Source organism: Misgurnus anguillicaudatus, chromosome 21 (assembly GCF_027580225.2).
Source record: "Misgurnus anguillicaudatus chromosome 21, ASM2758022v2, whole genome shotgun sequence".
Classification (NCBI taxonomy): domain Eukaryota; kingdom Metazoa; phylum Chordata; class Actinopteri; order Cypriniformes; family Cobitidae; genus Misgurnus; species Misgurnus anguillicaudatus.
In genome coordinates, this window is record NC_073357.2 from 26,565,201 (window position 1) to 26,580,292 (window position 15,092).

The window sequence follows — 15,092 nt, forward strand, 5'->3', positions numbered from 1 at the left end:
TATTTTTGCAAATATCACTTTATTATAATTATAAGCTTTAAAGTAGTTTCCACATAAATGATGTTTTTGTGCTGAATCATACAATCAGATTGCTCCTCTGATGTACACATGCTGCATCAGTACACATTAATGTTTATGAGAACAGCAAACACTGGCACTCAAAGTTTGCAGCTGATGCCTCCAGTTGCAGAAAAGGTCTCTCCTGTGACATATGAGGCTTCATCCGTGCACAGGAATGCAATCACACCGCCTATCTCCTCTGGTTTCCCAATTCTAAAATATTAAGACAAAACATAAGAATGGCTTTGTTAAATCATGTACAAATACTGCAGTGATGACTGATAACTAACAATTACATACAGGCTTTAAATCTACGTTTTTAAAAACGTCTAGTAACAATCATACTTTATTAATCAAATAATCATAGACTATTAAATGACAACAGTGATCAATTATATATATATATATATATATATATATATATATATATATATATATATATATTAAAAAATGGATTTATCTCATTTTGCAACGAAACTCTTCATATATATATGTATATATATATATATATATATATATATATATATATATATATATATATATATATATATATATATATATATATATATATATATATATATATATCATACTTTATTAATCAAATAATCATAGACTATTAAATGACAACAGTGATCAATTATATATATATATCTCATTTTGCAACGAAACTCTTCATATATATATACAGTCTTGTTCAAAATAATAGCAGTACAATGTGACTAACCAGAATAATCAAGGTTTTTAGTATATTTTTTATTGCTACGTGGCAAACAAGTTACAAGTAGGTTCAGTAGATTCTCAGAAAACAAACAAGACCCAGCATTCATGATATGCACGCTCTTAAGGCTGTGCAATTGGGCAATTAGTTGAAAGGGGTGTGTTCAAAAAAATAGCAGTGTCTACCTTTGACTGTACAAACTCAAAACTATTTTGTACAAACATTTTTTTTTCTGGGATTTAGCAATCCTGTGAATCACTAAACTAATATTTAGTTGTATGACCACAGTTTTTTAAAACTGCTTGACATCTGTGTGGCATGGAGTCAACCAACTTGTGGCACCTCTCAGCTGTTATTCCACTCCATGATTCTTTAACAACATTCCACAATTCATTCACATTTCTTGGTTTTGCTTCAGAAACAGCATTTTTGATATCACCCCACAAGTTCCCAATTGGATTAAGGTCTGGAGATTGGGCTGGCCACTCCATAACATTAATTTTGTTGGTTTGGAACCAAGACTTTGCCCGTTTACTAGTGTGTTTTGGGTCATTGTCTTGTTGAAACAACCATTTCAAGGGCATGTCCTCTTCAGCATAGGGCAACATGACCTCTTCAAGTATTTTAACATATGCAAACTGATCCATGATCCCTGGTATGCGATAAATAGGCCCAACACCATAGTAGGAGAAACATGCCCATATCATGATGCTTGCACCTCCATGCTTCACTGTCTTCACTGTGTACTGTGGCTTGAATTCAGAGTTTGGGGGTCGTCTCACAAACTGCCTGTGGCCCTTGGACCCAAAAAGAAAAATTTTACTCTCATCAGTCCACAAAATGTTCCTCCATTTCTCTTTAGGCCAGTTGATGTGTTCTTTGGCAAATTGTAACCTCTTCTGCACATGCCTTTTTTTTAACAGAGGGACTTTGCGGGGGATTCTTGAAAATAGATTAGCTTCACACAGACGTCTTCTAACAGTACTTACAGGTAACTCCAGACTGTCTTTGATCATCCTGGAGGTGATCATTGGCTGAGCCTTTGCCATTCTGGTTATTCTTCTATCCATTTTGATGGTTGTCTTCCGTTTTCTTCCACGTCTCTCTGATTTTGCTCTCCATTTTAAGGCATTGGAGATCATTTTAGCTGAACAGCCTATCATTTTTTGCACCTCTTTATAGGTTTTCCCCTCTCCAATCAACTTTTTAATCAAAGTACGCTGTTCTTCTGAACAATGTCTTGAACGACCCATTTTCCTCAGCTTTCAAATGCATGTTCAACAAGTGTTGGCTTCATCCTTAAATAGGGGCCACCTGATTCACACCTGTTTCTTCACAAAATTGATGACCTCAGTGATTGAATGCCACACTGCTATTTTTTTGAACACACCCCTTTCAACGAATTGCCCAATTGCACAGCCTTAAGAGCGTGCATATCATGAATGCTGGGTCTTGTTTGTTTTCTGAGAATCTACTGAACCTACTGGTAACTTGTTTGCCACGTAGCAATAAAAAATATACTAAAAACCTTGATTATTCTGGTTAGTCACATTGTACTGCTATTATTTTGAACAAGACTGTATGAAGAGTTTCGTTGCAAAATGAGATAAATCCATTTTTTAACATTTTTGACAAAACATGTTAATTATTATGTTATCATGTTATTATTTTGTTTTATGGTGCTACTTAGCTGTATTTTTTAAGTTATGAAGATTTAAATCAAAACAAACCAACTGCAGTTGCATTGAAATTAATTGGAATGCACAACCAAAAAACGAGATTTCTGAACAATTTAAAAAACGGTGGTTATCTCGTTTTGTAACGAAACTCTTCATATATATATAATGAGGAGTGTACTGTAATAAACAGTATATATTTAAGCAATAAGGTACGAGAGGCTGTGCTGTATCGTGAATAAGTAACGGCTGAAGGGCGTTGTTAGGCACGACGCGAAGCGGAGTGCCTGCAACCCCTTCAGCCGTTACTTATTCACGATACAGCACTTGCCTCGAGTACCTTATTGCTTTTATAAAACGGTTACTACACAATATTAAAGTAAAAAAAATATTACTGCAACTTTCATGAAGTTAAATCAATAAAAGCATTCCTTCCGCTAGAAAAAATAGTCCCTGACTGCGAACAATAACATGAAAGCTCAAATAAAAACAACAAACTGTTCTCAAACTTTGTCTCATTATATGTTTATGTGTTGCTAAGGGTGTTGCTAAGGGCGCAGTGATATTAAATAGAACTGTTGGGTGAAGCGGTCGTAGCAGTGTTTTATTGTGAATAAAGCACACCTATTGGCCAATCAGAATCAAGGATTGGAACTAACCGTTTTATAAATATATATAATATAATATAATTTTATAAATATATATATATATATATGTTCTGCAGTCCATAAGTGATTGTTCAGTTAAAACACTCATATGGCAGTACTTAGACAGACCTCTATTATCTTTTTATTCATGTCTTAAAGTCAGTAAATGTACAGACCTCTTCATGTTTATCAGCTTCAGGAATCCGTTCAGCAGATTTTCATTCTCCCACAGCTACAGAAGAACAAAGACAAAACTCATTCTTTAAACATGCAGAAAGGGTTTCACTAGTAAATTACTTTAATGACTAGAACTGAAGTCACAGTTACATTAAAAAAATCACTTATTTTTACTAGATATATGTATACGTTTTCCTAAAGCACACAGCAAGTCTTTTAAGTCAACTATAGCACTTTAATTAAAGGTAAGATTGTGTAAATTTATGGAAACTTTGCCTTGTTAAGGCACCAAATGCAAAATTGTAGGAAATCCTTACCATAGAGCTGAAAGGTGTCTTGATGAGGCCAGGAGCAACAGAGTTGACCCGGATATTACTGTGGGCGAGATCAGGAGCAAGTGCTCGAGTTAACCCAAGCAGAGCTGTCTTACTCACACTGTAAACGCCCAGGCCCTAAAAGTCAAAGGGCAAAAAATGACATCAAAAACATAAAAAAAACCTGAACATCTTTTGTAAAGGGCGATAGGGACAAAACAAAATGCCCAAATATTTAAATTGAAATGGTTTATTTTAAATACCATGTTGTTAACATATTTTTAGCTTATTTAGCCATCAATAACAAGTGTATTAATGTAAACACACAATATGAGCCAAGTACACTCAAATTCTCACAAATGTGATGTTTCACCTCAGGAAACATTAACATTTATTATTTATTTATTTATTAACCATCTGAGGTCATATGGGCTACTTTTAGGATAGATGAATGCACTTTTTGGACTTTCAAAAACGTAGACACTAAAGCTAAGTAGAGCTGGAATATTTTTTATTATAAGATATTGTATTTTTAATATATAAAACCATGTCTGGTATGATATAAAAATGTATAAAATTCTTCCCCATGTTGACATGTTTTGAAACACATCCTGCTTTGTATTTTCTATTGTTGTTTATTACACTATTATAACTATTACTTTATATACATCACAATGCGTACTACTTATAGCCCAACTCTGTTGTAATAGCAGTAATTTGGCAAGACTAAAATATGTTGCATGACTAAACAAACGATTAAGTTACTTATGGGTTCATACTTGTATTGGCATGTACCCTGCTACTGAAGACACAAACACAACCGACCCACCTCTGAAATTCAAATGAAACATACATTAGGCCCAAATATAAGATTTTATCTGGCAACACTTTTTTATATCACAACTTAGGCTCATCTCTCACCCTCTTTTCTCCATGTAAGGAACGACTAGTTTGGTCAGTAGAAATTGACTTTTTACATTCACTCCAAATATCTGAAAAAATAAATCTGAAAGTGTTAAGCCAGTCAAATTATTTATACAAATGTACTTATGGATTATAATTATAACAAGTTTTCATACTTTGTCCCAGACATCCTCTGTGGAGTCTAATATGTTCTCAATATATTGGATCATTGCTGCATTATTTACCAGGATGTCCACACCACCACACTGCTCAACGGTCTGCAATATAAACCAAAATATTCAGAGATAAAACAATTAGAGACAACCAAAAAAATCAAAGCCTCCCAAATTTATATTTGGTCAAAAATATAATAATAATTCACCATGTTAATGAGCTTCTCTCTGTCTTCTGCGTTTCCTACATCACATGTGGTTCCTGTTACTTTTATATTTTTACTGCGCAAAAGTGATACAGCCTTGTCAACGTTGGTCTGTCGTCGACTGCTCACAACAACATGTGCTCCTCTCCGACCCAAGGCTTCTGCAGCCGCAAGCCCAATCCTAAAAAAAATCAGGGTTTGACTGTGTTACGCCACTGTTAAATACATTTTTACATTAACTTAGATTTATAATAATGCTTTAGTAACTTTAATACTTAAGAGAATGTGTATTGGCGTAGAATGAGTTTCTTTTGTTTCACACTGTTCTCTACATGATCTTAACTTTAATGTAAATAACAATGGGAAATCCAATGGTATACCCATCAGTTGATCCAGTTACAATAGCAACCTTTCCTGATAGGGGGCTGTGGTGGGACATCATTCGTATACCAGCCACGGATTTTAACCACAGAGACCTGGTTACCGCTTTCAACATTGCCTTCAGATAGAAAAAGTACGTTAAGATAATATTCAAATCAGCCTCAAGGTCAAAGTATAGAAATATAGAATCTCATAGATGATCGAGACTGATAGGATTAATCTATAGCAGAATAAAAGTTTTGTTTACATCATATATGTGTGTGAACTGTGTATAATAATTATGTATATAAATATGCACACATGCATGCATAATTTTAAGATATATTTATATATTAAGTATTTTTATATAATATAAATTATACATAAATATACAAAATACACATGTAAACATTTCTTAAATATATACATGCACGTGTGCATTTATCTATACGAGGTATTATATACAGTTTACACACATATGAACATTTTTTTATATAAAAAATACAGCTAAGTAGCACCATAAAACAAAATAATAACATGATAACATCATAATAAACAGCTTTTGACAAAAATGTAAAAAAATGGATTTATCACGTTTTGCAACGAAACTCTTCATATATAGTTTTTCATTTCAATTTCATTGCGACTTTAACTAACACATTTTCTGCGAGAACCCCTGCCCTGATAACAAGCTCCGGCAGATCCGCAACGGATCCAGACCGGAGCTGCCAGTTTTGTAACGGATCGGTTGCGAATGCACCCCAGAGTTTATTGTAAACAACTTTTATTCTGCTATAGATTAATCGCATCCATACTCTGAAATTCTTAAGTCAGTTTGACATTTTGGTTGTATTTATAATAATTTTATAAAAACAAAAATATAAAATCCTATCACAACAAATCCAATGTAGATTACATAAAAATAATTTAAACGGGTTGATGTTTGATGCACAGAAACCCTTTTGTTTTGAAATTATTGTGACTTTAGTAGCCTACAACAGTTAGATACAAAAGCCGTTTTTTAATTTAAGCATGAATACAACGATTCTGTATGGAGTGTTTTAAGTATTACCACTATAAAGGTTAACGTTAAATACAGTTTTGTGTGCTGACTGCACAACAAAACACACTTACCAACCAAACGCAAATCAAATGGAAGGTTAACATTAAATACTGAAAAAAAGTATGATAAACGATGACTTACCGCAAACTTTACCTGCGATGTGTGGAGATACTGTGTGTGAACGGTTGTCGACCGCGATCAAAACGTGGGTACAGCTTCAAACCTTTTACGAATCGTTTGTTTCGAATCAGTGGTTTATATGAGCTCACGTCAAACTGACCGAGTAGCGTGATTTAGCTGACGAGTTTTTAATGATGTCGAAAGTGGTTTGTCGCTACGGAGAGTTCTGTCAAAGTGTCTGCAACTGATCTGGAGTCAGTTTTATAACTTGGGTTCATAAAAGTGATTCGGTTCACTAATGCATAGTCTCCAAAACAACAAGATACATATGCTTCAAAATAATAAAAGACTATACATTTTACAGGCACTTAAACTTTACTTTATTGAATTATATTTAAAATACTTTAGATTTACTTTAATGAAAAACAACTGGACAGAGCTCCAGACTAACTTTTTTCACTAGGAGCACAGTGGCCCCCAACTGAAAAATTTTAGGGACGCAACCATAAAATTTAGGGGCACATACCGTAAATCAACATGGTTACCAAATATTCACATTTCTACTAAGTAATACACTGTATTACTAATATATACTTTGATGATAGATGCAGAAAGTACAAGCTGTTTTAAATTCAGTGCCACATCACAAAAAAGGTCAAATTTACTCTCAAATTCTGGAGCCCTGCTGGAATTGTATTATAATTGTCGCTTTCAACTGCGTCCTCATTGGACTTTTGATCGAATCAAAGATTCTACTACTTGTTAAATGGCCGCTTACTTCTTTGGAGCTTTACTGCCACCTGCTGTACATTGCAGTATCCTGCACAAATTATTCTGAAACTTCAGCTTCTCCAGCCACACGGCAAAGCAGCGGGCATCATTCCCCAAACCTAGTGTCTTGTAAAAATGTAAAACGTGGTTTTTGCATCTGTGCATCCAACTTACCTCCCCCCAGAATATCCATAACATCCAGGAGCCTCCTCTTTACACAATCAAGTAAACTGCTTGACAGATAATTTACATACTATTTCCCTACAATATCTCCTTCGTTTTATTCCACCCAATGTATTGTTCTCTCGGCAGCACTCACTGAATAATAATAATACCATCTATTTGTGCTGTTTATGTCTTACATTTACAATCATTTGTATTACCTAGATATTGTTACAATTTCATGCTTATAAATATGTTAGAGAAATACGGCTGATCGAAGCTTTTCTATAGATAGATAGATAGATAGATAGATAGATAGAAAGATAGATAGATAGATAGATAGATAGATAGATAGATAGATAGATAGATAGATAGATAGATAGATAGATAGATAGATAGATAGATAGATAGATAGATAGATAGATAGATAGATAGATAGATAGATAGATAGATAGATAGATAGATAGATAGATAGATAGATAGATACTTCCACTAGGGGGCGTACTGTACCGTAAGGAATGGTGCGGTGTCGGGCACAATGAGGGGGGAGCAGCCATATGCGCTCAACTGTAATTCAAAACCAAGAAGGCCAACAGCAGCAGCAGGGAAGGGCGAAGCCTGGTGGAGCGAGACGCGTATCCCTAAAGAAAGAAAGGAAAACAACAGCCGTGCATTGCAGTCGTTTGAGGAGATATGATTTGTGAGGTTTGCCTCTACTTGTGTATTTCACGGTGATTTTTCCAGAAATGTGAACGGTAAGATTGCGCATTGCTATTTAGTTCACATTTACGTTACACTGGGCTGTCGCTGTTTGTTTGTCTCTTTGTGACTGAAATAAATAGCATCCCATTTCATTTATGTTATTTGTGTAGTTGTTATTACCCTTGCTGTTGGTTTACAGGGAGAGTGAGCTTCTTTTATTTATATATATTTTTTCGCTGGTCCCATTTGTCCCATTGGGTTTCTGCTGCATAAAGGAAAGCTTGAGGTTTCTTGGATGGAAAACGAAACGTGGCTTTAAATTATCTGCGCTTTCCCTCCCCTTTCACTGATGCAGCTTAATGCATTTCAATCTACGTATATCAAAGACTTTTTAGGCAGGATTATAAATATATTTCGTATATTTACATATTTGTCTGTATATTTGACCAAGGCCAGTATCCTAGTCTTTAGGCTGTTGTAATAATATCTTGAAGTGGTTTATTTTTTTGTTTAATGCTACTGAATTACACAATTATTATAGATAATGGGGTCTGCTCCTCTATTAACACATAATTACCGAATTATAAAATTTAAAATGAAAGATGTCCTTTAAAAAGTTATGATTTTATGAAATGATGTCTACACTCCCCTGCTAAAGCCCAATGGCTGGTCTGACTAGTTTAACCACTGCAGCTGTCTTTACAGGTTTTAACAGCCTCAAGTCTATTTGTGAAACACTACTGTATTCATAACATGTCTCAGATTACCACATTTATCCTAAAAATGTGTGTTTTCTTCTATCCACCAGGTTCAAAATGTGTCAGATGTGATGAAAGTCACAAATTGCATAGGATTCTGTCAGATCAGGATTTTGGGATATTTACCTCCGCTGCACAGTTCAGGTTAAAGGAAAAACAGATCTGTAAAACATGCAGATGACGCACACGGTCTGGATGTGAATGGGGTTTAGTGGAAAGCCCATGTGGAAATAACCAAACCAAAAACTGTGGAGAACCGGCTTCAAAAATGTCTCTATCGGTAAGTGTGTATGCATTTAAATTGTGACGGGTTTTGATATATAGGGAGGGCACTGCTGTAAACCCTTCTGTTTATCCCTGAAAAACCCCTACTGTCCAATGTAAAATCAGTGCTTCATAATGGGGGAGTGTGTGTTGGGGGTGTTGGGGTACTGGGGCTCAGCTTGCCCAGAGCACTACATCCCCTGTGGGGAATGAGAGGGAAATTTAGAGGTAAATAGAGGATGACAAAAGGACCCAAAACTGGGGGACAGATGTTGTACCCCTCCCCCAGTTGTCTTTCTCATTATCATTAACTCGGCAGCTCTTTTCTTTAATCACCATTTCTCTCTTTCCGTAATCACGGACCTCTGCCCTTACTTATGCATCCTCTCTATCAATATTGATTTAACCATAAAGTCAGTAGTGTGGGTGTCTGAATACAAAAACACCAGAAGGCGGACCCGTGACATCATTTCCGATTTACATTTATGCATTTGGCAGACGGCTTTTATTTAAAGCGACTTACAGTGTATTACAATATATTCATTTTATTAGTTTATGACAATATGTTACCTGAGAATTGAACCAATGACCTTTTTCACTGCTTCCATAATGCTCTACCAGCTGTGCAACAGAAACATCATTCTAAATATAAAGCTTACATGCACATCTTCTTTACAGTTTATGTATGCCAGGAAAATAGGTCAGCGATTATATTGCTATATATATTGACAGTCTTTAAGCCGTTCTTTAATCATTTTCAGTAAAAATTGTCAACTTGTGTCCTTTTTGAATGTTTGAATACAGAATATGTTTAGATTATTCAGCTATGGTCTTATTCTCTGTTGCTGATATAGATGAAGGGCTTGGATGCATTTTGGTTCCTTTTTGTGACTTCTCTTAATAGCACACAACCCAGCTAAAAACAGAGTCCATTGAGGGTGTAAATAAAAGAGTTTTAGATGAGGACATTAGATTTAAAGGAACACTCAATTTTTTTTTAAAATATGCTCATTTTCCATCAACCCTAGAGTTAAACATTAGATTTTTACCATTTTGGAATCCATTTAGCTGATCTCCGGGTCTGGCGCTGGCACTTTTGGCATGGCTTGGCATAGTCCATTGAATCTGATTGGACCATTGGCATCGCGCTAGAGATAACCAAAGAGTTTCGATATTTTTCCTATTTAAAACTTGACTCTTCTGTAGTTACATCGTGTACTAAGACTGACAGAAAATTAAACGTTGCGATTATCTAGGCAGATATGTCTAGGAACTCTTCTGTCATTCCGGCGTAATAATCAAGGACTTAACTGCCGTACCATGGATGCAGCAGGCACAATGATATTAGGTAGCGCCCGAAAGTAGTCCCCAGCTAGGTAACTTTCAATATGACCGGTGTCATGAGCAATTCGGTCCCCCGTGGCATTTTGGTCTCCCCTAGGACCCTGATTAGTACCTAGCACTAATGCCTGTTCAAAAATTTGTCATTGTGATATCTTATCTGCATTAGCAGTCTAGCAAGCTAATCATGTTGTACAAAATAGAAGCATACAATTTAAAAAAAAAAAAGGTAACAAAAAATAATATAATAAACTAATATTCATTTTGCAGACACGTCAGTACTTTTGTGTCATCATCTGCTTTACAAAAACAATACTTTTATTTTTGTAAATTATTAACATACCTTACGGCAGTGGTTTTCAAACTGGGGGCCGCAAGATGGTTCCAGGGGGCCACAGTTTTATGACATTTTATGAAATACATTAAATTATCATGAATTATGTGTAATTAAACCTAAAAAAATAAGGCTACTAATCAAAAGCACTACTTTTTTGTATAATTTTATTAAAATGTTGATAGAAATGTTTTAGAACAGCTTTTGTCACACATTTTCTTTGGGGGGCCGCGAAGGAATGCACCGTACACAAACGGGGCGCACGCTGAAAAAGTTTGGGGACCACTGCCTTACGGAATGTATTTTTTTAAAATAGTAAAAGTGTAGTAATCATGGCTTATAAATTATAATTTTAATGTGCGATTCAACTATGTAGTAATCGTGTTTTGTATAAGTAATTTGTTAACTTTACACAGTAAAAAAGTGGAAAGGGTACAGTATATAATATCTTAATAATAAAATGACACAAGCAATGTGTAGATCTCCCACCTATAGACTAATTTATATACTACTATATGAAACATATCATTTAAAAGACATAAATTGTAATTTAAACAACGTTCTAACTACATAAATCATAACGCGATTTTGTAGGAATTGTAATAAGACACTAAGAAAACTACCCATGATTAGTTTTTTCAGCCAATGGAATCACGGGGGTCCTAAGGGGGCAGAATTGCCAGGGGGGACCGAATTGCTCATGACACCGGCACCAAGTTTGTGTAGTTGCAGAGTGGCAGTCGGGATTATTTTCGGGAACTGCGTAAACTTTAAATTTTCCGTCGGTCTTAGAGCACGATGTAACTACAGAAGAGTCAAGTTTTAAATAGGAAAAAGATCTCAACTCTTTGGTCATTTTTGAGCGCGATGCTAATGGTCTAATCGGATTCAATGGATTATACTAAGCTATGCTAAAAGTGGTACCGCGAGACCCGGAGATCGGCCGAATAGATCCCAAAATGGTAAAACTCAAAATCTAGGGGAGCTGGAAAATGTGCCTATTTTAAAAAAAAAGTGGAATGTTCCTTTAAACATCAACTCTATTACATTGTTGCATGTAGCATTTCTAGCACACTGGGATCTGCACCATTGCTGTCACTCGCCATTCTATCCAAAAGACTCTGTTACAACCTTTCTCTTTTGCTATTTCTAATCTGCCTCCTTTCATGAAAAAATGTATGCAAATTAATGTAGATTTTTTTATGCATGCATGACTTTATATTTTATCACCTTGATAAGAACAGGCTTGATATGTTTTATTTAAAGCCTTTTACTTTTTTCTTCTATCTCCCCATCCTTCCATTCTCTCAGTATCTCTCCACCCTTTCCATAAAGATTACAAGAGTGTTGAGTTTTATGTGTCTCTCTTTTATCTTTTAGACTGTGCTTGCGAAGGCACTTTTTGACAATGCCGCTGAAAGCCCAGAGGAGTTGGCATTCCGTAAAGGTGATATCCTGATGGTTCTGGACCAAGAACAGGAAGGTGGACCTGGCTGGTGGCTTTGCTCCCTTCACGGTCGGCAAGGCATTGCCCCCGCCAACCGACTGCGTCTCCTTCAAACTCAGACTCCCACTTCAAGCACAAGTACAGAAACCCGACGGGCTCCTAGTGTGGATTCAGTCCATCTTTCACCTAACCAACTGGGCTCCGTAAATGGGCTGACTGCTGAAGATTTAGATGGGGTGTATCTCTCTCCACCCAGCTTGACAGAAGGGGTTTACCAAAGCCCTGGGGCAGCACCTGTTCCAGTCAGGTCTGGAGATCTACGCCATCCTGATGGAGGAAGGCCACGATCACACTCTAGTTCTGGAACCAGGCCTCGTCCAGACTGGGGCGATATGTCTGTGGCAGGGAGACCCCGCTCGCCCTCTCTTAAAGGACGGGGTGGGGAGTCAGGGACCCTTTATCAGACACCAACTTCGCCTGCCCCGCTGGCGGCACAACACAGATCACAGGGTGCATTAGCATCAGATTCGGTTTACTTGAGTCCAAGTGCTGTTTCGAGGTCTACAGCAGAAACGGGAGGTGAGGCAAGATATTTAACCCCAAAAGATGCAGCGACAGGGCATTCTGATGGATGCTACTTGGTGCCAAGGTCAGCTGTAACTGCACTGACCAATGAAAATTTATATCAGACTCCGAGTGGTGCAGTACCAGGAATAAATTCGAGACTTACAGATGGAATTGCACCTAAAAGCAGCCCATCTTCTGCCATTAATCCTTCCGGTCAAGATGCCCCAGGCATGTACCAAACCCCAACCACACCTGGCGGAGCAGTATCAAGGACTCCTCAGTCTGAGCGCAAACAAACCTCTGGAACTGCTCCTTCAAAACCGGCGCAAAATGTTAAGCAGACACCTTCCTCTGTCCGAGGATCTCAGAGGACACAGGGTACTTCTTCAACTCCTCCTACTAGTAGAGGAAAACTAACACAAGGTAGCATAAGGGAGTCCCCTCTACTCACCAGGACAGGAAAGTCCGGAGTACCGGGTTCCCCAAACTTTGGCCGCAAACCACCTCCTCCAGCGCCACCAGTTAGAAGTGTAACCAGGAAAGATTTACCTCAATCAAGTATAACTCCAGCTACTAAACCTGTTCTCCAGTCAAAACTTGCATCCACACAGACACAGATGCTTGAAGAGGACAGACAGGGAAATAAAAACGGAAATGCACAAGTGGATGAGAATAAACAGAACGGCGAATCAGTGACCAAGACACCTTGTGCAAATTCTGAAAAACTCAGTGATGAGGTAAGATGCATTAGAAAATGTTGGATCTTAAATGTTTTGAAACGGATAGAGATGATTACTGATTTAAAGTGAGGTTTGTAATATTTAATATTTATTGCTTTAGGTATATGATACACCTCCCACCAAAAGGTGGCAAAATCCAGTTCCTGCAGTGCCTTCTGAGGAAGATGATGATGGGATCTATAACACCCCTCGTGCTGTACTCCCTGATCAGGCCTCTGAGGTAAGAAACAATACATGTCATCCATGTTGTAAAGGAATTGGAAAATGTTATCATCACTTACCGAGCTGTAATCATAATGACAAAAAGCGGTGGTTGAAGCTATGTGGACAGCACTCCAGACTCCATGTGACCCGAGTCTGAGACCTGGCTTGTCATTCTTTCCAGATACTTTCTGTGCCTTTATACTGTCCTCTAAAAATTAGGAGACTAAACCTTAAAATGACAAAAAAGCACCACAAATAACTCGCTATATTCTTTATTCACTGAAAATCTTGCTCCTTATGGGTTAGGGTTATGGGTACTTTTTAGAGCACCAACCGAATTATGTCTGTTCTACCAATTCACATTAAATCAATCGGTGCCTAATTTCCGGTACCTGGCTGAGAACGCATCTGGGTGCTGTGAATCTGGTAGAGAGAGTGAAAGACAGATGGCACAACGTGATGCGTCGTCACCAACGTTCACATGCTTTATGTAAATATTTAGATGGCAATGCAAATATTGAGCACAAAAAAGACGCGTAACAGATCAATCAACGAGCTACTCATGCGCTGTTTAAGGGGTTTTGTGTGTGTGTGTGCATATCAATGCTTCAGACAGCGCGCAAATGCTAACTAATTTAAGGTTTTCTTGCACTGGAATGGATATATATTACACACAATATCTAAAAATGTTGTTATTTGATTATCCTGGTAAATGCACTCTGTCAAGCTAAGCTACCCCTTAAGTGGAAGTGGTAGCATTTTAGAAATAAAACTCGGGTGTAACTGTATATTGGATCTGTGCACTGTTTTTAATATTAATCAAAAAATGGACAAATAAAAAAATCATTGACTTAAAGGTGGGGTGCTTGATCTCTGAAAGCCAATGTTGTCATTTGAAATCATCTAAAGAAACACGCCCATACCCCATTTTAATTTTGACATTCTTTTGATAGACCCGTCCCACACATACGCAACCCACTCAACGATGTCGGTTGATAGACACGCCCCTTACTGCTGATTGGCTACAAGTGTGTTTTGGTACGCGGCTCGACTCCCTTTTCCAAAGTGTTTTTCAAAAATTGTACACCCCGCCTTTAACTTGACTGATTCACTTGTAATTTTAGGGTTAATATATATTTGTATTATGACTTTTTTTCTCTGAACTAAATGTTTTTATTATTACACAGAGATTAAAGTACAGAAAAAAGGTACCGTACTGGTTAAAATGTGAACAGTACCCAACTCAGGGTTCCCACGGGTCCTTGAAATCCTTAAAAGTTTGTGAATCTGGAGGGAAAAATTCAAGGCCCTGGGAAGTTTTTGAAAATATACATAGATACAGGTCATTGATACCGGTTTCCATATTATTCACTGTGTAGTGTAGG

General features: G+C 37.0%; 2 protein-coding genes across 6 annotated transcripts in view; one reads left to right on the top strand and one right to left on the bottom strand.

The window, feature by feature from the left end:
• Positions 1-15,092, bottom strand: part of LOC129440243 (dehydrogenase/reductase SDR family member 4) — a 23,047-nt gene continuing 7,955 nt past the window's right edge. The window contains exons 1-10 of one of the 5 annotated variants that reach the window (XM_055199498.2): positions 7,861-7,996; positions 7,196-7,307; positions 5,255-5,373; positions 4,878-5,055; positions 4,672-4,773; positions 4,514-4,584; positions 4,372-4,423; positions 3,596-3,730; positions 3,278-3,333; positions 1-273 (exon numbers count right to left, since the gene is read on the bottom strand). In XM_055199498.2, the coding sequence (XP_055055473.2) occupies positions 159-273; positions 3,278-3,333; positions 3,596-3,730; positions 4,372-4,423; positions 4,514-4,584; positions 4,672-4,773; positions 4,878-5,055; positions 5,255-5,370 (825 nt within the window). In that variant the 5' untranslated portion in view covers positions 5,371-5,373; positions 7,196-7,307; positions 7,861-7,996 and the 3' untranslated portion in view covers positions 1-158. Of the gene's footprint in view, positions 274-3,277; positions 3,334-3,595; positions 3,731-4,371; positions 4,424-4,513; positions 4,585-4,671; positions 4,774-4,877; positions 5,056-5,254; positions 5,374-6,438; positions 6,656-7,195; positions 7,308-7,860; positions 7,997-15,092 lie in introns of those variants that run through there. The other 4 variants (XM_055199486.2, XM_055199494.2, XM_055199492.2 and 1 more) reach the window with 4 other exon arrangements.
• efs (embryonal Fyn-associated substrate) overlaps positions 7,961-15,092 on the top strand; it is a 14,765-nt gene continuing 7,633 nt past the window's right edge. The window contains exons 1-4 of the mRNA XM_055199474.2: positions 7,961-8,105; positions 8,861-9,090; positions 12,130-13,500; positions 13,604-13,723. Coding sequence (XP_055055449.2) covers positions 9,079-9,090; positions 12,130-13,500; positions 13,604-13,723 — 1,503 coding nt within the window. The 5' untranslated portion in view covers positions 7,961-8,105; positions 8,861-9,078. The remainder of the gene's footprint in view (positions 8,106-8,860; positions 9,091-12,129; positions 13,501-13,603; positions 13,724-15,092) is intronic.